Source organism: Oryza brachyantha, chromosome 1 (genome assembly GCF_000231095.2).
Source record: "Oryza brachyantha chromosome 1, ObraRS2, whole genome shotgun sequence".
Taxonomy (NCBI): Eukaryota; Viridiplantae; Streptophyta; class Magnoliopsida; order Poales; family Poaceae; genus Oryza; species Oryza brachyantha.
In genome coordinates this window covers 18,821,626-18,846,210 of record NC_023163.2, presented here as the reverse complement: position 1 = coordinate 18,846,210, position 24,585 = coordinate 18,821,626, and the positions used below count along the sequence as shown (strand labels likewise).

General features: G+C 38.3%; 3 protein-coding genes and 1 long non-coding RNA gene across 6 annotated transcripts; 2 read left to right on the top strand and 2 right to left on the bottom strand.

Moving 5' to 3' along the window:
* The first annotated feature begins 2,433 nt into the window (after nt 1–2,433).
* LOC102720846 lies at nt 2,434–3,519 on the top strand. Its single transcript, XM_006646068.3, has one exon. It carries the CDS (start codon nt 2,434–2,436, stop codon nt 3,145–3,147), a length of 714 nt encoding a protein of 237 aa, XP_006646131.2. The 3' UTR covers nt 3,148–3,519.
* A 2,723-nt stretch (nt 3,520–6,242) lies between these two features.
* LOC107304838 lies at nt 6,243–9,401 on the top strand. Of its 3 annotated transcripts, none has more exons than XR_005810968.1 (6): nt 6,243–6,776; nt 7,081–7,133; nt 7,222–7,339; nt 8,072–8,162; nt 8,580–8,650; nt 9,033–9,401. It is a non-coding gene; the product is annotated as an uncharacterized LOC107304838 (long non-coding RNA). The 3 variants fall into 3 exon arrangements; XR_005810967.1 differs by having other exon boundaries at nt 6,939–7,133; XR_001550906.1 differs by having other exon boundaries at nt 6,245–7,133.
* A 5,774-nt stretch (nt 9,402–15,175) lies between these two features.
* Nucleotides 15,176–21,130, bottom strand: LOC102720467 (aspartic proteinase oryzasin-1-like). The gene is made up of 14 exons (XM_006644341.2): nt 21,089–21,130; nt 20,324–20,840; nt 20,156–20,216; nt 19,303–19,397; nt 19,105–19,217; nt 18,483–18,651; nt 18,146–18,185; nt 17,982–18,046; nt 17,690–17,803; nt 17,518–17,582; nt 17,257–17,410; nt 17,038–17,154; nt 16,409–16,497; nt 15,176–15,398 (listed from the first exon to the last, which is right to left on the bottom strand). The coding sequence occupies exons 2-14, from the start codon at nt 20,837–20,839 to the stop codon at nt 15,314–15,316; spliced, it is 1,683 nt and encodes a 560-aa protein (XP_006644404.1). The 5' UTR covers nt 20,840; nt 21,089–21,130; the 3' UTR covers nt 15,176–15,313.
* A 2,141-nt stretch (nt 21,131–23,271) lies between these two features.
* Nucleotides 23,272–23,655, bottom strand: LOC102720571. Its single transcript, XM_006646067.3, has one exon. The coding sequence runs from the start codon at nt 23,581–23,583 to the stop codon at nt 23,272–23,274; it is 312 nt and encodes a 103-aa protein (XP_006646130.2). The 5' UTR covers nt 23,584–23,655.
* Nucleotides 23,656–24,585: the final 930 nt, after the last annotated feature.

Here is a 24,585-nt window from a genome sequence, read left to right as displayed (position 1 = left end):
AAAATTTATATGCATATTCTTAGTGTTTTGAAAACCAACTTTAATAAAAAAAATTAAAGTCAACTCTAAATTTAAAATTAAAAATTTAAATTCTAATTTATAAGCATAAGCGAAAAAAATTCAGTTATATATGAGGTATGCCGGTACGGTAGTACTCAATTGATTGGTGCTAGTGCGCTACTCCCATTCGATGATGCTGCACTGACGCTGGACTGGTAGACATGGCGACCTGCAACTCTGCAAGGAAGCATGATGCTACGGTCTATTATAATTCTTTTATGCGAAAGATCCGTTCAGTTTCTAAAAATTTTGAGAGTGATATCACGTACGAGTCACACATTTAAAGTATTAAATATAATATAATTATGAAATAAATTTTAGATTCCGCCTAAAAATCGCAAAACGAATCGGTTGAGTCCAATTAATCCGTCATTAGCACATATTAGTTACTGTAACACTTATGACTAATCATATACTAATTAGACTCGAAAGATTTGTCTTATGATTTCTATATATAACTTTGTAATTAGTTTTAATGTTCATGTATATTTAATGCTTTATTTAGATATCCAAAAATTCGATATGATGTTTTTTAAAAAAGTTTTTGTGAACTAAACACGGTCATAGATCAGTACGGTGGTAGGGCGCCAGGGCTTTTAACTTTTAAGAATGATTAAGAGATATTAGGATGAGGTTTATATGAATTATTAGTGAACACAGCAGATAATTTTGTATGAATAACATAGCATAGCGCATAAGGAGTTGGGTGGGGTAGGACCCACTTTAGCCGTCTACTAAGCTCCACCACTGGAGCAACAGTATTGCTGAGAATATGCTGCTATCTCCGTTTCATACTATAAGATATTTGATTTTTTTTACAACGTTTGATCATTATTTTATTTAAAAAATTAGTATAAATATAAAAAAATGACAAGTCATGCTTAAGTTCTTTGATAACAAGGTAAGTCACAAATAAAATAAATGATATTTCTAATAAGACAAATGGTCAAACATTGTAAACAAAAAAAATCAAACATCTTATATTACGAAACGGAGGGATACTACATTGCTACTGTATTAACTTTTGACATGGGTTTTAATACTGAATTTCCATTAAATGTCAATTCAGTTTGAAGGAATTTCAACACATAAAAACAAAAATAGTACAAAAATAGAAATGCATGCCCATATCAATCTATAGAAATTTTTCAAAGAGACTTGAGTGGATAATTTTCTTTTCTATGTTTACTCTTTATAACTTGTAGAAAAAGATTTTTTTTCCCTGTGCTTCATTTATACTAACTAAATGGTTTTTATAGGAATCAAATCCTTGCGAATCTAACCATTTGTTTTTTCCTTCAAACGAATACGCACTAAGGATCTATTCAGTTCAGGGAAGAAACAAAATATTTGATTTTTAGTGATTAATTCATATAAAAATCATACTGTTTGTAGGACCAAAGTATATTAAAACCAAAAGGAAAATTTTTCTTCGGGTTATAGAAAAAAAACATAGAAAATTTTTTATTTATTTAAAGACGTAGGAAATGAAAAGGCACTACATTTCTGCCTTTCCCTTTTATAGTCAACTTGCCACTAACGCCCCTCTTCTCCCACCCCTCTGACTTCCTCCTCTCTTGGTGGTGGTGCGGCAGCTCCGCTCCCCTCCCCTCCCTCTCCGGCGTCCTCCTCTCCTAGCAGCGGCCGCTCCGTGCCCCTCTCCCCCTCCGGCTGATCTAGCGACAACGACGACGGATCCAGCCCCCGTGGCAGCGGTGACGCACGGGGCGCCGACGGCGGATCTAGCGAGCGCGTTAGTGGGGCGCACGGATATAGCCCGTGGCGGCGACGGCGCACGGAGCCCGACGACAACGATGGCGGATCCGGTGCGTACACGTATTTTTCTTTCCATCCGCCTCTACCAACACGTCCTTCTCCATCACCTCAGCCTTCTGACAAACTTGACGTGAGAGCACGGTCGATGGCTAGCTAGTACCGTCACTCCGACGTGATGGGTTATGGCCACTCGCCACGTCGAAGCATAGTGCATGCCCTAAAAGCCATGCATGCCTCTACCCGTATGGTACCTATCCTGTCGTTGAATCGAAAAAGGCATGGAAAAAAATGCCAAAAATTCCAGAAGATCTGCTGTAGGAGTACCCAATACATGCAGCTCCGAAGAGCTCAACCGGTAATGCACGCGCTCACACGTATCCCCACTCCCTTATCAACCGCACGAGTAAAAACCCACTGGCTCGCGCCGCTCACGCGCACCGGCGTCCCCCACCCCACTCTCTTCACTTCCACTTCCCAGACACTTGTCCCACTCCCACTACCTCCAGAGCCGAGATTAAAACCTAACACCCGGACCAGGCAACCGCCGGCGTCCGCAGCGCTGCGCTCGACGGCCAGCATCATCACCACAGCGCCCCCATGGTCGCCGCCGCGGCCGCCGCGGCGGCGAGGCTCCGACTCGTGTGGCGCGCCGTGCGCGCGGCGGAGGTGCTGGCCCTGGCCGTCCTCGTCTCCCGCTCCCTCCCCCTCCTCCCCGCCGTGGCGGGCGCGGCGTCCTCCGTGCTCCGCCTCGGCGCGTCCCTCCTCCTCCAACCCTGCTCCGTCTTCCTCCTCGCCAACGGCATCGTGGTGCTCCTCGTTGCGCTCTCCCGCCGTGACCGCTCCTCCTCCTCCTCCTGCTCCGACGCCCACGACGTACACGACCAGCTCCTCTCCTTCGCGAGCGCGGATCTGCCGCTCCCCGCGATCACCGAGGGGGAGGCGCCGGGCGAGGATCAGGAGGGCCCGGTGTTCGAGGACAAGCAGGCGGTGCACGTCACGCCGGCGCGCCCCGCCCCGCGTCGGAGCAGGTCCGAGAAGGTCGGCCGCGGGAGGAGGACGAGGGCGGCGTCGCCGGAGCTGCGCCGCTTGGAGTCGGAGCGGTGCCGTCGCCGCCGTTCGCTCTCCTCGGCCTCCCCGGGGGACTGGGGCGCCGTGGACGAGGAGGTGGAGTTCCGGAGCGCGGTGGAGGCGTTCATCGCCAAGCAGCAGACGCGGTTCCACCGGGAGGAGTCGTCGTTCGTCCTGGTCGCCGGCGCCGGAGACGAGATCACCGCTGCCGCCGCCGCTGCCGCCGTTGCTCCAGTGAAGTGAAGCGAGGAGAGGGACCTCTCCAAGCTCGAAGAGCGTGACGATGAGTGTGAAAGGATCGATCGGTGGGGAAGCGTGTAAAGAATGTCTTGGTGCCTTGTTGAGTGTACAAGTTTTGCCTTTTGTCTCTTGTCCTTCCAGCATCTGGAAATGTTTCTTTTCTTTGCTTGCCTTTTGGCGTGTCTGTGTCACTGCTATAGCTCCAAAAAAGTTTCTTCCGCTCGCTGCCAATGTACCGCTGGTACCAATCGCAGCAATTCAAATTTCTCCGTAGCGCCAAATGAATGGCACCATAGTCCACAGAGGAGTACCACCGGACCAGTTTATGATTTTTCCTGTAGGAATGGACCATTTTTTCTGCTGAAACTCTTTGGCTCCTTGGCTCTCATCGTTTTGTTTACGCCTTATTTAGTTTCCAAATTTTTTTTAAAAACATCACACCAAATCTTTGGACACTTAAATAAAGCATTAAAAATAAAGGTACCAAAAAACTAATTGTATGGAAGAAATCTTGAGACGAATCTTTTGAGCTTAATTAGTCCATGATTAGCCATAAGTGCTACAGTGATTAATTAGGCTCAAAAAATTTATCTCGTGGTTTCTAGGCTAGTTGTGAAATTCATTTTTTTATTCGTGTCTAAAATTTTTGCCAACTAAACAACACCTTATTGGAAGAAAAGGCAAGCCAACAACCGGAAAAAGGTTATCTTAATATTAATAGCTATTTAAAAGCAAGTGGTACAACACAATCTATAGTAAAAAAGATTACAAAATCAACTCATAAATTAACTTTTAAAATTTAATCTTTAACTTGTAAGTATTAGCGAAACGATGGAAGCCTTGATCTATTTGGCACTCCTAACATTGCTAAGGCCGCGTTCGCCGCCCTCGCTAGTTAACTTATCACCTCTTGTTTTCCACGCACGCTTCCCGAACTGCTAAACGGTGTATTTTTTGCAAACAAAATTATATAGAAAAGTTGTTTTAAAAAATCATATTAATTTATTTTATATTTTTTAATAATTAATTAATCATGTACTAATATATTACTACGTTTTTCGTGCCAGGGGCATAAGTTAACTTATGCCCACCAACCAAACGCGGCCTAACTCTAGTTTCATAATTTGTATTGTTTTGGATAAGTGTGAGGTCAAACTTTTAATTTTTAACTATTAATATTTTTTTAATATTTTGTTTGAAAACACTAGTATGACATGTATAGATAAGCCATAAAGAGTACTTCAATAAAGGTAAACATTTATTTATTATATATTTTTAATAGAAAATATAGTTAAAGGTAATTTAGAATATTACACCTCGAAAACAACAAGAATTATCGAACTAGAGGAAACACTAGTATTTGACAATGATAGTATATTGCTAGATTTTTTTTTTTTGACTAAGATTGACAAAACCTTGTTTGGTTTGCTATCAAATTGGTATTTTGGAATGGACTCAATTCAATTAAACCAGAGTAAATCTGGCATGTATTTCTTTCTCCTACAAAGCCAATGGATGACTAATATGTGGGGAAAATTTCTCTAGTACGTTATTGCTTTTTGGTATTTGCTTTAACTCGCTCTGATTTCTAATTTTGTGGAGTTGCTAGTTTTGAGATTATTTACAAAACAAGAGCGGCCCACCAAAATGTTTCCCATTTACACAATTTGGGATAAGTTTTGATGATTTTTTTTCAAAATACGGTTAATTCAACCAAAGTTTATTCAAATATAAATTTTGGAAGGTCGCTCAAGGTACAGTTTTCTTTTGCAGTATTTTATCTCTCATTTGGAATAGAATGAAAATGATGATCAAAGTGTCTTTTAGCAAACAACCACAAAAGTAGAGTGTCCTCTGCAAAAGCCACAAATCAGACCTACAGAAAATGCCACAAATTAGAGTGGCCTGTGGAAGAAAAATCGCCATATTTTAATGTTGCTTCTCCTCCTCATCCTCTTCTTCTTGTTGTTGTTCGATTGGCTTGAGTTTGGTAACTTCATATAAACATATGCCAATATTTTGAATTTCAGGTATTTATTTTGAAGTTAATTTTAATTTTTTCGTTGTATTTTATTTGCAATATTTCTTTTAAAACAATAACAACACATATGGAAAACTTTTGCCATGATTGTTTTAATCTCTGATATGATGTTTCTCTTATGCTTATTACAAGCATGATGTTCGTGTGTTGCACCAGGATATCTAACTTTTACATACATGTTATTCTAAATTATATGAGTTTTATTCTTATTTGCTGCAGGTTTCGAATTTTTTTTACCATGTTCGCTCTAGAGGCCAGAAATTATCATATTAATTAGAAAAAAAGAAATATCTTAACATTAGATCGTATAGAAGATTGATCGATGGAGTCATATATAATATACAATTATATCTATGAAAAGTGAGGTTAAGAGCTTTATATGTCCAATCCAATCCTATATTCCTATAGAAACAGAATAAAAACGTTATATATCATATCCAACCTATATTAATAGAATCTAATACTTGTATATAAAATCTAAACCTTATATAAATATAAGTTAAGAGTTATTTATTATATCCAAATATACTTATCCATAATGATATCTATAGAAATAAAATTTCAGAGATATATATTAATTCTAATTCTACGTGAGTTATAATTGAGTTATCTAGCTCCGTGTAAAATTATACGGGGCAATCCTCTAATATAAAATCTCTAAACCCCGTGGGATCGCTGCGATCTCGGAGCGTCCACGTCATCGAGTTTTGCAGAAAAGCCCTTGCGCTTTTTGTTAACTATGTATTGATCCCCACTAGCCTCCACCGTTCAATTCCGCGTTAGGGGTGTTTTGGCTGTCCACGTGTCCTAGCGTGGCGCCCTTCCACACCCCTGGAATCGTCGGATAGGGAATGAACGACGCATATTTCATGACCCACGTCAAACCCTAGCGACCTTGCCCTCAGCCTCATGCGAGCGCGAGAGACCCCACCCCCTCCACTGACGCCGCCGCGCCTCGCCCTCCTCCTCCCCCATACAGGCCGGTCACCACCACCGCACCTCGCCCTTCCTCTGTGCATGCACCGGCCAATCACCACCACCATGTGCTTCTCTTTTTTATCATCTCTATGCCGTCGCTGCTGCTCTATTGCGGTGAGGTCGTCGCCGCTCTCCTTGAGGTCGCTGCATCTGCCAACGAGGGAGCCGGGGTGACTGACGTCAGTCGCCTCCACCTTCTTCTCCCCTTTCGTCTCTGTGTCACCACCCTTCCCCTCTCCATCTTCCCCCGTCCATGCGGTGCTAGATCTGGTTGGGAGTGGTCAGATCTAGTGACCTTCGGTCTCCTCGCTGATGGATTTGGTCCATCAGAAGCAATGAGTGCAAGCACCCACCATCGTCCTCTTCCATCCCTCTTCTCACCACTGTCTTCTCTATCCTCTTGCTCTCCCTCTCCTCCCAGCTGCTTGGTGCCAGATCTAGGATATAGGAGAGGTAGGGCGGACTGTTGGTTAGGAGGCCAGGGACGGGAAGGGAGGGCGAGCACGGCAACTCGGTCAGAATAGTGACAATGACGGACGCGCATCGGTGACAACAATGGCAAGCCACAGCGACAAGGATGGAGCGTCTCAATGACGACTGCAACAGAAGCTCGGTCGATCTTTATCTTCTTTTTTCTTGATATTTTTGTCTTATTTTTTCTTATGGTGAGGCAATCCACCAACGATTACATTTCTATATTGCTTGCTTAACAGGAGAACTTGCATGGATCATTATGAACTAACTAATGCTTTTTCCATCTTTATAAATCCTTCAGGAACGATGACTGATTATTTTTCGGTTTGTTCATGATTCTTAACAATATGAAGAGATGAGTGTCAGTTTTGACTTTGGATGTATGCAACTCATTGCTCATGATCTCTCTACATGTTTGACTAAGCTTCTACATTGCATTGCAGAATATAACAAACCCAGTCACAATTTTCATATGATAAAACATGCAGCGGTCCAGGTATATGATAGGCCTCTTCATATTATGTTAGTGATTGAATTTTGTTTAATGCCAATTATTCCAATTATTTTTGGCTTTCATCTTGCAGCTTACAGTTTGCTGTTCATTTTCTTTTTCTTTCATTTATTACCCGATTATGGAATGATCAAGCTTGCTTTTCGATGTGGCCTTAGAAATAATCAAATTCACCGAATGTCAACAAGAAGGTATAGTTGTACTCATCCATCTTACCTCTTCTCTAATCACGGTGTCAGTTTGTTCTAAAATTTTTCATGCTTATGAAATTTCTATGTATGAAGGCTTCTGTTTGGTTCTACGAACCATTCATCGGGACCATGCATATCTTAGTAGTTTTATTCAGCCTAGACTTATATGAATCAATTTCTTTTATAATTGACAAATACTGCAACCATTCAACCAACCCAACATACACCAGCTTTGTAAATGGATTTGTTATGTGATTTGGTTTTCCATTGTTAACTCTTAGATTTACTAACAAATACCCAGTTATATGTTTAAGGACAGTAATGTTTCTAGGATCACTAGAAATTGATATATCTTCTTTTACGGTACTTAACGATACAATTATCTTATGTTTCAGGGAATAGAATCTTTTTATGGCACAACCGTATTATGCTTTTCATTTCTAGCAGCTAAATAAAGATGCAACTGTAATATTTTTATGCAGATGATAAAATAGGTTTTGATAGCAAAAATATGCTTTGCAGTTCGACATTAACCATATGTCACTGGGTAATGCCATACGATGTGTTCTTCGTGCTTGCATTCTGTTGTATCTGCCACTGGGCCGAGCCGGCCATTTAACTCTATTGAAATATTCACTCCACATTCTCTTTCCTAAATTTACCATCAATGATGAGATGAACTTTTTCTCCAATCATTTCTTTTATATATTAACTTCTTCTCCATTGATGCAGCACAAGCATGAGCTTACGTGTAGTACAGCATGGAAGCATGCTCCTTGCTCTGCTATGGTCAAGTTTGTACATTTTGCTTTGTTTTTGTTAGGTTAGTACATTTCGGTTATTCTTGATGTTTCTATAATATATAGTAAGCATGATGTTAGTTTTTTTTTCTTCTCTGGGTGTCTAACATCCATGATTAACAACCACACCATATTCCTGCATACATATGATCAAGCTTCCTTTTGTTCCATCCTTCAACTATATAAATTGAACTTACATATTCATGCACAGTTTTGTTAATTCAGATTTTAGAATGCACAGACAAACTTTTATTTATTTTCCTATTCTGCGTGTAACATTTACCAAGAACTAATTGATGCTCTTCTTCTCACAGCTAACTCATTTGTTTGGGATGTTGTTTAGGGAAATGTTACAGGCTGAAAGATAAATCTTATACAAAACTGTATTGGAGTTGTGTTGTGTCCTAATTACTGAATGAATTTATCATCTTGGTTTTCAGAAAGAGGTACATACTACCTGCATCAGGAGCAGGATTTCTCTTAAATGAAACCTGTCATTTTCTTTGCAAAGGTACTGTTGCCAAAAATTCAGGAGCACAATTACGTTCTAATGATCTTATACAATTATGCTTTAATTTTACTATAGCAATATGAATGCACAACACAATTAATTGTATATATTTTTCTTTGGACAAGGACTCATTGTAATGTAGTTGGCTTCATAAACATGTATTCACAATTAGGGTCTTAACATCAAATCTTTTGTGCATCCATGCATCCTACTAACACCTAAGTTCATTAGTACTGTAATTTTTTAAGTTTCTATCTTTTTCTGCCAATACTGTTAAAAGCTGAAAATGTTTGTGTGTAATAGAGTTGATAAAAAGTAGGTCCTACAAACAATACAGAAAAAATACATATGCTATAAATTAATTGATATTTTGTTTTTGCAGATCCATCAAAAAGACAATAAAGGCTAACTCATATTACTTCTTGGAAAAAGAATGTATTTGATTTGCCTGCATTCATACGAGAGAGTTCAACTACATTTTCTCCTCTACACTAACTGTATCATCTGGTGTCCTAAGTATCAAATATCATAGGTGTTAGTACTGCATGTTGGTAATCGAGAATTATCTAAACCTTATTCTGTTTGCCTATGAATTTATATGGTACTGTTGAGCGTGCAATTTTGCTTGGAGTTCTTCTGGCTTTCAAGTTAGTCCTATGAAACAAAGTTTTTCCATCATGTAGAAAATTTCTTGATATATTCTTACAAGTCGTTGTTTGTATTGTGCAGCCATTTCTGTGGTTGTCATATGCTGTCGCAAAATTGAAAGCACTTCTATGGAAATGACTGAAACAATTTTGTTTTCATTTATATTTACTTGCTTTGCCTTCAGATTACATCACTGTTTCACTGTTTCAGAATACGTTGCGATTTCTCAAGCATATATGAAGTTTATCTACAAGTTAATTGCTTTAGTATCGGTTTTAGTATTCTTTTGATGTCTTTTCTTAACACCAGAGAATATACCTTTCTGTATTTGCCAAAATTCTGGATTGTTTGATCCATCACGATCCAATTCTCTTTCCAAGTTATCATTATGTCAGTACACAAAAATAATCAGGTTATGATTAAAAATTTTCAATCATATTGTATCAAACTGGCCTTTTTTCATCAACTGCAACAATTTTACACTTCAAATTGTTACTTGGAAAGTGTTGTTAGCCTCGATAAAATCTTAGTTCATTTAAATACTTCGGATCTATTTTGGATGCACTATTTCTTCGTTCACACGCAGCGTAGCGCGTGGCTATTGCTAGTTTTTATAATAAGTAGAGCTAAGCGAAACGATAATGATGAAATTTCTCCGTATGAACAGTAAGCAATGCCGTTTCTCCGTATGAACAGACCCGACGTATATATATATATATGCCATACCGGCCATGCCCCATGCATTTGCATATACTGTACTGTGCGTGCGTGGTTGGCAACACGAGTCGATCTACTAGTGATCTACCCACAGCTAAAGCCTTGTTTAGTCCCTAAATTTTTTTTCAAAAACATCACATTAAATCTTTGGACACCTAAATGAAACATTAAATATATATGAACATTAAAACTAATTATACAGTTATGTGAGAAATCGTGAGATGAATCTTTTAAGCCTAATTATGACATGATTAGTCATAAGTGCTACAGTAACCAACATGTGCTAATGATGGATTAGTTAGACTCAAAAGATTCGTCTCACGGTTTCCAGGTGAAATCTAAAATTTATTTTATAATTAGACTACATTTAACACTTTAAATGTATGACCGTACGCATCGATGTGACATCTTAAAAAAAAATTTTGGCAACTGAACGCTGCCTTAAAAAAAGACGAGTCTAATCCATGCAACAACGGTAAATAAGGGAGTGTATATATAGCAAACATTTGACATACAAAAATATCCAGTAATATCTCACGGATTATGGACCGTTGAATCGATCACTTCGAGATTTGTGCAGACATCCACCGGAAGCCACCAACGCTGCCGAGTCGACAGCGGCGAGATTAGCCTGTATTACTAATCATAACATGATTAGTCATAAGTGCTACAATAACTAATATATGCTAAAGATGGATTAGTTAGACTCAAAAAGATTCGTCTTACGGTTTTCAGGTAAAATCTAAAATTTATTTTATAATTAGACTATATTTAACAATTTAAATGTATGATAATACGTATCAATGTGACATCTCTATCAAAAACCCTGCCTAAAAAGGGACGAGTCTAATCCACGCAAGAACGGTAAATAAGGGACTGTATATGTAGCAAACATTTGACATACAAAAATATCCTGTAATATCTCACGGATTATGGACCGTCGAATCGATCACTTCGAGATTTGTGCAGACATCCACCGGAAGCCACCAACGCTGCCGAGTCGACAGCGGCGAGAGTAGCTTGTATTAGCATGAATGTTTGATCATTTGTCTTATTTAAAAATTATGAAAATATTATTTATTTTACTTGTGACTTACTGTATTATTAAAAGAACTTTAAGCACAACTTATCATTTTTATATTTATACTAAATTTTTGAATAAGACAAATAGTCATATGTTAAAAAAATTCAAACATATTACATTATGAAACGGATGCAGTACTCTTATCTAAGACCCTGTTTGGATACCTAGAGACTTTTTTTAGTCCCTGTATATTGAATGTTTGGGCACTAATTAGAAGTATTAAATATAGTCTATTAATAAAACACACATCATACTCTAGACTATTTCGCGAGACAAATCTATTGAGCCTAATTAGTTTATGATTAGTGAATGTGTTGCTATAGTAAATATTTGCTAATCATAGCTTAATTAGGCTTAAAAATGTGTCTAATGAAATAGCCTTATTTATACAATTAATTTTATTATCAGTCTATATTTAATACTTATAATTAACGTTTAAATATCCGATATGATAAGGGACCATAAAAAAGTCCCTAAGATGGCACTTGAGGGTACTCGTATGTGTGCCCTGCAACCTGAATTGCTGATGCCACTAAAATTTGCTACCACTAGAATCTATAGCAAGTTCAAAGCAGCAGGGCCCCGGTTTACACAGTTGGAAGTTGGAACAGCAGCATGTAGAGTGTACTCAGGAGGGGGCCGGACTGCCGGAGCCCGGTTACAATAGAACCATCGCTGCTGCTAAGGCTCTGTGTAGTTCCCAAAAATTTTTCCCTACACATCTAAATGAAGCATTAAATATACATAAACATTAAAACTAATCTATTATATATATAAAGTAATAGGAAAAGAAGCTACCATGTTCGTTCTCACGGGCGAGAAAATCTCACGTTAATCCAACAAAAATACGAGAAAAAAAAAAGATAATGAACCGGATTTTTTTGGATAAAAAAAGAACGTGAGTCCGACAGAGTTTTTTTGGGATCGGACAAAACATGATTTTTTTGGAAAAAAAAACGTGTTGGATCGGATAAGAAGTTTTTGAGAGAAAAAGAACGTGATTTTTTTGGATAAAATATAACGTATTTTAATAAAAAAGAAAAGAAAATGATCTATCTATTATATATATAAAGTAATAGAAAAATAAACCTACACGTTGTCTTTCACGTGTTAGAAATTCTAACATTAATCAAGAAAAATAAGAGAAAAAAAGGAAAGATCAATCGAACAAAAGATAAAAATAAAAGAGCATGTTTTTGGAATAAAGTAGAGATCAATCTGACAAGATCATGCATCGATCCACCTCCATGCATTGACGAGGATGGATTTGAATCGGACAAGGAAAATAAAAAATATATATAAAAAGAAAAGACTCCATGTTTAAATATATTTTAGAAAAAACTAAATCTCGGATTAAAAGTTTTAAAATAATTGATACTGAGGGAAGAGTACATTTATAAATACAATTTAAGAAGATAAAAAATTTTGGTTAAAATAGAAAAATTAAGAGAAAGAGTTAACATATAAATACAATTTAGAAGTATCTAAAATTTGAATTACAAATTAATTATTATGCAGAAAAGAGTTCATGCAGAAGTACAGTTTAGATACAGATAAATGAGGTTCTATGTAAAAATACAATTTAGAAAATATAAATTCAAATTAACAATTAAAAAGTAATTATTATAACCTATACAGATACAATTTATAATGATGCTAGCAATGTAATATATGCGGGAAAGAAGTCTCTAGGTTCTCTCTCAAGGGCTAGAAATTGTGAGATTAGTCAAAGAAAAAAAGGCAAAATTTACTATAGGGCATCGAAAAAACACGTAATTAGCCGGTGGACACCGTAATATCACGAATTTGCTACAGGGCACCACAAAAGTGTGGTAATTAGCTATAGGGCACTCCGACTAATTTTTTATTATTTTCGGAGTCAAAAATTATAAAAATGACGAGATTGCCCTCGGCGGCCAACCCGTTATGTCGATTGGGTCCAATTAAACTAGACCCAGTTAGTCTCGGCGTCGCACCGCACCCGAACCCTAGCCTACAGGGCGAGTGAGCAGGCGGCGACAGTGACAACCCAACGGCGATAAGGGCGTATAACGGGTTGGCCACTAAGGGTAATCTCGTCATTTTTAGAATTTTTTACTCTAAAAATAATACAAAATTGGCCGGAGTGCCCTATAGCTAATTACCACACTTTTGTGGTGTCCTGCAGCAAATTCGTGATCTTACGGTGTTCACCGGCTAATTACGCGTTTTTTCGATGTTCTGTAGCAAATTTTGCCAAAAAAAAAAGGCAAGAAGGATCACGTTTTTGTAAATGGACACAGACACGGATATTGTTAAAACGGACAAGTATTTTATCACACTATGAGACACCAGTTATGGAAACCATGCAAGGCAGCAGTGAAAAAACCATCATAATCAAACTCATGCACAACTATAAATTATAAATAACTTCAGAATAAAAACGTAATAACAAAAAATAATTTATATTGAGATCAAAGTCCATATAGAGGTACAATTTAGAAAAAAAAACAAAAAAAATAAAATTATTTTTTAAAAGAATTATTATTATTGGGAGAAGACTCTGTCCATATGAAAATACAGGAACATTTAAAATTTTATAGACAAAGGACTTAATATAATAATTTTATATCAAACATATAAAATCATACTTATGTAGGAGTTTAAAATCATCGTTGTTTTTAATATGTAATTATGTAAAAAAACATATCAATGCTAGCCGCGCAATTTGCGCGGGCCATCACGCTAGTTACATAGTTATGGAAGAAATCATGAAACGAATCTTTTGAGCCTAATTAGGACGTGATTAGCCATAAGTGCTACAGTAACCAACATGTGCTAATGACGGATTAATTAGACTCAAAAGATTCGTCCCGTGGTTTCCAGGCAGAATCTGAAATTTGTTTTATAATTAGACTACGTTTAATACTTCAAATGTGTGTTAAAAAATTTGATGGGATGTTTTTGCAAAAAAAAATTTTGCAAACTAAACAAGCCCTAAATTTAGCTATAGGTTATATGTCACTGACATGACAATACTCGCACTATTATATAATTACTATATTTTTCTGCAGTACGAATAGACTGCCGTGTCACAGGCCACCAATTCTTCAGCCTGACGATATACTACTAAAAACCAAGGCTATGGTACATCGTTGCATTTTCAGCTTTTACTGAAGAAGATTGACATGGCCGCGAGCCCGTGACACAGCACCACACAAGGATATTTCGTGTTTGTTAGTTGATGGGCTAATCATATCGTAGCTCTAAACGCCATAAAAAAAATAGCGGAGGTTTTGTTATACCCGTTCGTTACGACGAGTTTCTAATTAACAAAATCACCATTAACCCGTTATTACCATCGTCTCTTAATTGTTGCATATATTTATTACCGAGCTGTAGGACTATTGATTCCACATCTATTTTTTACCACAAAAAGTAAGGGGCTGACTTCGGTGTATTTTATTGGTGGTAGAATTTATCTATATCGTCGATCTATTTTTATCGGACGGCTGTAATTAAATTGTACTGCCAACAATATTAGATGTAGTAGAAATTTGAAGGGGTAATATCGTCCTTTTATTGTGATATTTATTGCAAAAAAACAAAATTACAAAATACTACTAATCAAGTAATTAACAAAATAAAAAATACATTTTTTTGTATTAGTAGTATAATACGATCAATAAAATGCACCAAAGAGTTACCTAAAAAGTAAAGAGTTGGCAGATGTGGTTAACATGTGCACATCTGATCCCACAATCATTTATTTTCCTTCTAAAATAATAGAGAATTGGTGGCGGGATGGGTGACAGATTTACGTCCACCGCCACCACTACTCCAGATTTCCCCCCTGAATTACACTAACTTATACTTAAATGAAGTTTACAAAGTTTGCAGAGTAGGAAGGAGGGTAGATCAAAGGCCCAGGATTGGGGCAAAATACAATGATTACGGTCAATTATAGGTAGGTGCCGTTCAGGTCTTGCAGATGTCGGGAGAAGATTGATTTTCATGATGAAAATGAACGGAGATTTAGAGTTAAATACTGAGATTGAACAACTTACGTTTTTTTTAAATAGAAGAACACATACGGCCTCAACTATTGTCAGATGTTATTCGATATTTGGAGATTGCGCAGAGATACATGTATGAACGATCACACTTTACACCAGTCAAGTACAGTAGTATATATTGCACTACTGCAGCAGTGGAAAATATGAAATGCTTGTCTTTCAAGCGGAATCCGCAAACCCAACCCTCATGTTGCCGTAGTCAAAGATGGTGTGATAAGCCCCCATAAACACATCGCCTAATATCCTGCATAAAAGAGGAGCGACCATACAAGAATGAGGGGTCACATTCATCCTGACAAAACCAAGCTGAAAAATCAATCACCTGAAGTATAGTCAACTACTAGCTGCAAATATCTCTATAGTCAATTTAATAGCCAATCCATATGATAGTATAACATATATATTATCATGTCCTACATGTCATACAGACACTGTGTCTTGGAGTCCGTGGCTACAAATTTATAGTCCACTGTTCTTCTCTCTCCTCTCTTAGCTCCTTGAAATATGTTTATAGCTGGCTTATAGCCTACTATTGTCCTTGCTCTTAGTATGACGTAATTACTACGGCCGCACGGTTCTCTCTTTTTCCATGCACATATTTTTCCAAATTTTTTTACTAGGCACACATTTTCCAACTTACTAATACACGGTATGTTTTTTTTAAAAAAATTCTATAGAAAAATTGCTTTAAACAATCATATTAATCTGTTTTATAATATTTATAACTAATAATTAATTAATAATGTACTAATCTATTACTACGTTTTTCACGCCGGATAACTAGTGTCCAACCGAATGTGGCCTACTTCGTTTTTTTAAATGTCTCGTTAGCTTATCACCATTTATTTTCAAAAATTAAAATTAATAAGTCATGGATATATGATTCAATTCACCAGAGTTCAAATTCTGATGTCCACAAGCATATTCTTAGTTGGTGCATAGGCTAGAAGTTTTCAGAGACAAGATTTTTTTTAGAACTTTTAACATTTTGACCATCAATTTTATGTTATAATAAGTTTATATAATCTAAGAAGTATATGGTAGTATATTTCGATACAAATCTACGTACTATATGACTTAATTTGCTTATAAAACAAGTGTTATGGAAATTATTATTGGTCGAAATTTCCAAGGTTTCATTTAAATAATATCCTAAACGTTAAATGTTTGTTTTTCAATCCAGAATCTTTTATAAAGAAAATGGTATAAGGGAGCGAGGACCAAACAAAAGATAAGCACATCTTACGGTCTTACCAGAGAGGACCTATTGGAGGCGGAATGTCCAAAGCCATGAATCCACTCATACAGTGAGTCAGGAAGCCCTCTCCAAATTTGAGAATGTACTGCTTGACAGGAAAATCGTATCAAATATTTGGGTAAAATTTTGAAGGCTTAATATCATAGAAAGAACATGTCAATAGAAGGATATCAGTCAGTCAATTTTACGTAAACAATAAAAATACAAGAAACTACACAAGCTAAGCCGAACAACTGGACATGGGGAAAACATTATGAATGCTCTATACCAAAAAAAAAAACGATTTATGCAGAATGGCCCGAGATTTGAATTAAAAGTTTGGCCAATACATATCGATGGGTTTCTAAGACCGATCCAAATGCGGCCGCATAAGAATGGGCCAGATATTTGGACCTCCCAACACAAGCAAATAATGCATGATTCAAATAAACCATTTTTTTTCATATTCAAATATTATTCTTGAAAATGTACGTTCTTTTTCGAAGACTTGAAAACATGTCCAATCCAGGTATTCTGCGAGAATTGGAAATCCGGGAAGAATCCAGAGAAGCAGCAAAATACATTCTAGGGAAAAAAACATAGTAGAAACAATGTATAATGGGGTGCCATTGCCATACGCCCATACCTGCTCTGGTGTCAGCTCAAATGCCCTTCCACCGATGCTGAATGCGACATTCGGCAAGAGATGAATGTGTCTGCAGTCCACATATGATCCTACTGGGCTAGGCATATTGTCACAGAGCTGCCATTTAACACATATGATCCTACTGGTTAGAGAACTTAGAAAAACTTGTTTGATGTATAAAAAAAACAGAAATACTTAGGGAACCCGATGCAGCCATACCCAATTAGCATACTCCAGCTTGCCCTCCTTTGTATGGTTCTGAACAAATTCGCTTTGCATCCATGTAACTGCCATCTCACATGCATTACATGTAGCGTCAGAAACGCCATCTGCAGATTTGTGTGTCTCACCCAGCACGCTCTCAATACCGGCACTGTAAAATACAGAAGAGCGTATGTACGATTATGAGTGAAGTCCAAGATAAACAAGGTAATACAGAAGAAGAATCTGTTGACTAATTAAGAACATCAAGAATACGACTTAATTCCATGTGTTCCATCGTGTTTGCAAAGCCCAATCTTGGAACAGACATGTGCTGGTGGTGTCTGAAATCATCCATGCATACGAGTTATTCTAAAGTGAATGGACTGAGAAAAATGGGCATCTCTCTGACGTAGTAAATACAGTGAACTCTGAAGAAGAGAGCTGAAACCTTCTCTTGCAGCAACTCTAGCAATTCATGCCCATGTCCAGCAACAACTTGTTTGCACTCTTCGTTAGCTACACCGGTTGCTCCAATTTGTGCATGGATCTGCGCAATAGCAGCCTACACAAGAAGTAACCCAAATAAAGAGTAAACGTCTCACAGTCTCACTGGAGGAATCGACGATAAAATCAATACAACTACTTAGGAGTATGTTGATTAGCTGTGCAATTAACATAAAACAAAAGTACCAAAGTTAAGGCGAAGCATGTGGAACAGCAGAAGGATTTGGATTGCTTACTATAGGGCCGGCTATCAACGAAGTTCCTGAGTCTGCTATGACAGCACAACCGTCAACACAAATTCCTGTCATGACATACACCATCAGTTAGACAAGAGGAACGGTGCAATTATGCATAGACCTGGATATTGGAGAAAAAAAACAAGCATAACGCATTAAATTACCAGTGCTCTTGCCTCCAACAAGAAAATCTCCCATTTCAAACTGCAGGTAAAGACAATGGAAATATATTTAGATTTTCAAAAAGTTTTACTAAGAGGATAAATATGAAAAGTTTTACCAAAATATGAAGTAAGAGCAATTTTACAGTTCTTGAGAAGGTATCAGGAGGTATTAAAATTTTAGTGTAAAATTTGGTATCTCTTGATACCTATCTCTTGATACCTTAGGTACTAAGGTTATCAAATTTTACGCTAAAATTTTAGTATTTTTGGGTATCTACTCAAGCACTGTAAAATTACTCATCAAGTAAAGCATAAAGAATAAAACCTATATGCCGACCTGCCAATAAGCTTTCCGAGTAACTCTGGTGTATGTATGAAGGCCTTTGTAATGGTTCTTGTCAGCGCCTCCAAACACAATTTCACCCCCATTCATATCGTTTGCATTTCGATTTAACCAAAAGGAAAACACCTTTTCATTCACAAGGTTTTGTTGAATCATATTGTACCTGGAAGACTAGTGAAAATGTTAAATGCCACAAAGAAATAGTAGAGTCAAGTGATAATTCACAGAAGTATTTATGGCATACTCTGTATCACAAGAAGAGGTTCACAAAGCAAACCGAACACTAGATGATATCCCACGTGTTACAGTGGTCAATGCTAGCAATAGTTTTTTTGCCATTGTTATTAGGATTTGTGTTGTAAAAATGGCTTGATCATAAAAATAAGTCATTTTTTTTCGTAAGATAAAAATAAGTCATTGAAGTGTGCAATGGAAAGAAAGGGTGACTTCCAGCAAGGTAGATCCCGACGTATGAATCAAGATGTGGTGATTGATTCATGTCAAATAAAGGCCATCGATAGAAAAAACTTTTTCAAAGATCAGAAACAGCACCAACTAATTCGCCATTCAAATACGCTGAACACTACAGTAAGATCAACACTTAAAATTATCATACCAAACTGGGTCTGCGCCTTCAACTGAAATTTCCTTAAATCCAAGTCCAAGGATGCCATCAAATTTTGCTGCTAGAAAAGTAAGACCAGGCTCATGAATAGCTTCGATGAATTCCTGTTAACACAATTCAGTTCAGTAACAAGAACATTGACAGTTCTATGTCTGATTAAGCATATAACTTCAAAAACGATAAAAGAACCTGATTATTGACAACTAAATCACCAATGGTAACTTGATCTTGACTGAAATAACCGTGAATAGATCCTGTTCCATAGTGAATGGAAGCAGGTGTTCCTACATAACAAAAGGAAATGAAGTAGATGTCGCCAAACATTAGTATTATAAAAAACTTTATATATAATAACAAACATTACACATTCTTTGGTAAATACTGCCAGAAAATAAATGTATAACATGCATAAAAAGAAACAGATGCAATGTAAAATAAAATTCAATTCAACTAAGAAACTTATCACCTATTACTTCCGTCCAGAAAGACTTTAGTTCACTTTGGCATGCACTTGTCCATATTGTTGTATAAAAGTGAAGTTTTTTTGGAATAGCGGTATATATCTTATTGCCTCCATTTCACATCATAAGATAATCTGGTCATCACTAAATTCATATCGGTACTAATGAATATAGGCACATTGCACATGTATAAAACATATACATTAATCTATGGATGAAGCTAGGCAGTGACAAAAAAATCTTATAATACGAAATAGATGGGGTACTTATTGTGTTTTTTCAACTGAAGTATATTGGGTGAGTTGGTAATCCACCTAAATTCTTTCAGCTGAGAATAGTTAATAACTGAAAGCTGAATTATTAGATAATGAATTAACAATACACAGTAACACCAATCTGAGTTAAGGATGATTTGAACTTAAGTCATGGGAACACACACGCAGTCACCCAAACTTTTACCATCAAACTTTTGCTATAACATATTATTTCAAATTTGAGAACTAGTAGAACAGATTCTGTGAGCAACCAAAATCCAAAAAATGTGTTAAAAAAAAGGTAGATATCTGGAAGAGGAAGTATACCATTCTCCTTGTAAGTACTAGAACCTCTTGATTCATACTTGCAATGGAAGTAGCAGGCAAGCTGTTTACGCAACAGCAAAAATCAGTTCTCAGCCTAGCATATATAACATGCATCAACAATTCAAAAGAAACAAAGTAAAAAAAACATGTGTTGCCTGAGCTTCTTACCGAAAAAATGCACTTGGCAGAAGGGACCCAGAGGTTTGAGCTCCCGGTGTCAAACACCACAGTAAAATTCTGTGGCGGGCAACCAACCCCAATCTGCCCAAAATACTGGGCGTTCAGGAAGTTCTTCAGAGCAAGAGGATACTGAGTGACATCTCTTAGACCGCTCCTCTCTCTGAAATCTTTGTAGCTCCAGAAATGCTTGAGCCTCTGTTCCATGGCCGCGGCCTCTATGTCTTTGAGCATCTTTTGCTGATGCAGACGAACACTGTTAATGGCCTCTGTAACCGGGTCATAAATTCCCTCTTCCCGGTTCATCATCCTGACGCCAGAATACCCAAGTGCAACTTCATGCTCTACCGTGCTGCTCTTGGGAATTAGGTCACCGTAGATGCTCTCCATTATCGGTCTCTTCTTCAGCGCGATGCGGACCAGCCCATCGTTGCCAGCAGACGCGAGCATACTAGAAACGAAGAGGATCAAGAGAAGGGTGCATATCCCACGAGCAGTGTGCCCCATTCTGATCAGCAGAATATGCAGATAATTAAGGAGCATCAATATGTGATATGTGTGATATAGTGCCAGGATTAATGAAACGGGCATGAGAAATAATTGTAGCAATACAATCTTAATCCCTGCCTGACGTATTTTTCTTCTATATATACACCCAAAAAGAAAACAAAACGGCGCTAATCTGCAATTTGGAAGAGCGTCTCTCGCATTGGCAGAAGAGCTTACTGATTTGCCGCAGAGTAATTAACCACTCACCTGGGAGAGATAGGAAGTTAGAAAAACTGGAGCTCAACGGAGGGTAGCTGATAAATTATTGGTGTGTTTAAGCGCTTCTTATATAGGCAGAACACGTAAGAACGAACTGAGATACATCACACCAGCTGGGACAAGTACATGCAAATCTGACCTACATAATTACTCAAACATGTAACGCGACGTCATGGTAGTAGCTTGGCGTACGTCACCGTTAAACACTGCCCCAACTGGACCCGGTGTGGTGCAGTGCCTTGGAAGGCTAATCATCAGTGATTCTGCCCTGCTCACAGAGCCCAAAATGGCAGTAGGAGCAACGCCCATGTCGCCGGCCGGCGGCCGCGATGCTCGGGGCGGGAGCCAAAAAGGCGAGCGATCCGCCACCGGCGGCGAGTGGTCATCATCACTCATCAGCGGCAGCGAAGCCTTTGGGGGCACGAGACGGGGATCAGATGTTGCATGCGCTGCACTCCACGTCCCCGGCTAGCAGCAGTAGAGCAAGTTCAATTAGTTCAATAGTACTGGCTCTAAATCAGCTATAGCTAATTTAATAGTCAATTTATATTATAGTTATCTATAAAGTCTTAATACATTGTTCTCATGTCATACACACTGTGTATGAGCCCGTGCTGCATCTGGCTATATATTAGTAGCCCACTGCTCTTCTCTCTCCTCTCTTACCTCTTTAAAATATATTTATAGTTGGCTTATAGCCTGCTATTGTAGCTGCTCGTAGGCAGCGGCCATCATTTTCTTCCTCGCAAGAAGCAGTAGCGATCATTCTGCGAAGCCGAAGGAATTGGCCATCGTGGCAAACGGATGCAGGTATCATGGAAGAAACTGTCACGTCTGGGAAAAGCTCTTGTTTCGTAGTCAGGTTTAGGTGCTTCGCGTGCAGAGGTATAAACCTATGGGGTAGAAGATTGTGGCTGACTGATCAACATTTGCGTGAATTGCAGAATACTGCCTCAAAATAAACCCAATTTTCAGTTTTGAGATATAATATTTGACTCTTCGTTTTATTTAAAAAATTATGATTAATATTTTTATATTTATCAGATGAAAAAATATGAATAATATTTTATGTGTGACTAATTTTTAAAAAATATTTTATAATTTTTTAATAAAACACGTTAGACATAAAATGCTGCTTTGTTCTGTATAGGTTGTTGCTCTGTTGCGACTTCCGACCCCAGATGTTCAGGCAAGACGAGAAATGCAGCAACAGAGCTGTAACAGTTTGACATTTTCTACTCTGGCTCCCGGATTGGCTGGCAAGATCAAGTTTTTTCGGGGAAGATTCGTTGCATTCATGATCTATCGGAAATATTCACAAATTTTCTCATTCATATTACTAAATTTATTACTTCCGTTTATAATTATTACTTCCGTTTCATATTATAAGATATTTTGGTTTTTTCTAAATTCATAACTACAATAATAAATATGAACATATATAAAACACAAACTCATTCTAGTTTGTTAATTCTGGTTGCTTTGAATAACACACGGTTTTTTAAATTTATCTTTGACTATGATTTTCTATTCAAACATATAAAAATTAAAAAAATTAAAGTACTCACTGTGACTCATTTATACATGAGAGTACCAATGTTTTGAAGCTAAATATTTTCAAAAATATTAATAGTTAAGATTTTTAAAAATTTGACCACACATTTGTCTAAACGACAAGAATTATTTAATTGAAGGAAGTAAATTGATCCATCAATAAATTTAAATATGGTCAAAAACATCTTATATCTGAAAATGGAGGAGAGACAAGTAGAGATTAGACGAAGCATTTACATTTATACAGGGGATAAAAGAAAAGGACAATTCCTCGTATAGACAGACAACATGCTACTTACAGTTTCTCTCAAACTAGTTTCAGAAACAGTTTCTCTGAAACAAAAGGCACCAAAAAGTGGCAAAACAGATTGGCGCGGAAAAAAAAACACGAACAGAACGAAAGAACCAACGAGCCACTTCCAAAGAATCTCCCAATGCGTCGTTCTCCCTCCGCCTCCATCCCATCTCGAGCCCCAGGGCTCGCAATCCCAACAAATTCCGGACGAATTTCATTTCAAGCATCTCGAGCCGGCTCGAGATGTGCATCTCGAACGGTTTCGTTCGAAAATCTGTCGACCACCAGCGCCGGTGGGACCCGGCCCCAGATCGAGAGAGGCTCAGAGCTGCTTGATGCCGAAGCGCATGACGAAGAAGCAGAGCCTCGCCACGACGACGATGGACTCCACCAGCCAGAGCAGGTGGTACACCACCTTCTCGTACAGCTTCGCCAGCACGCGCGCCCTCGGCCGCCACCGCAGCGCCGCCGGGAACGCCCGCGCCCGGAGCTTCCGCTGCGGCGGCGGCGGCGGCGGGGCCTCGGCCTCGGCCTCCCCGCCTTCGCTCCGGCCGCTCGCCTTGGCCCTCTTCTTCCTCGGCACCATCCGGCTGCGTATCCACTCCCCCACCTTGCCCACACCGCCGGCAGCCATCTCACAGCTCGATCGACCTATCTCACCACCACCACAACGGTCAGCGGTTCAGCGCTCAGTTGGTTTCTTTGACGAACCCGTAGACGAGTATGACCTACCCGTCTGCTCGCCGGAGCCTTTTATGGCGCGAACCCGGAATCCACGCGGCTGGCAGTTGGCGCTGCCGTCACAATTCCAAATTTCGAATGCTTCCTGTGTTCGGACGCATATCTGTACTATTCCGTACTACTAGTATTTTACTAGAGAGAGGAGACGAAAGAAATATTTAATTACTACTAACATGAGAAGAGGCGACCAGCACTATCTTTTTTTTAAAAAAATTCTGCTTATATTATAAATTAAAATTTTAAATTTTAAATTTGAAAAAGATCTGGAGATTTTTTTATCGCACTTTATTTTTTAGTCTTAAATTTTAGATGACTAAGAATATTTATATATATATATATAAAGTTTTATTTATAAATTATTATTATTATTTGAATACGTAACGATCACCCCTCGACTAGTCTAGAAGACGATTCAGAGTCAATGCTACGTCCGGTCAACAAGAGTTCTGAAGAATGTGATGTTTACCCGGAAGATTCCGATGCTGCATGGAGAAGGTTTGACAAGTAATGTCAATTCTTTGGCTATTAAGCTCATCATTAGGGTGTGAATCATGATAAAAAAAAATACGTTTCTTTTGCGTGTGATGGCGGCGTGGTGGTGGAGTCGTCGGAGGCTTCGGAGTCAAATTTAATAGCCGCTCGGGTTGATCGGTTCGTCGTGTGTGATCTGATTCTGATGTACTGGTATTCGATCAGAAACCTTCTGTTTTGATCAGGTGACAGCAAGGCTGACGCTTGTAATCATCGGAATACGAGTAAGTAATCACGCTAGCAGTGCGTATTATCTGGGGTTGTTTGTGGCAAGCTGCTTTCGCTGCTGCTCTGCTGGCTGTTTCTTTCTAGAAGGTCAGAGCTCGTAATGTGCTTCTGGAAATTCAGGGCTAGAAGGTCAGAG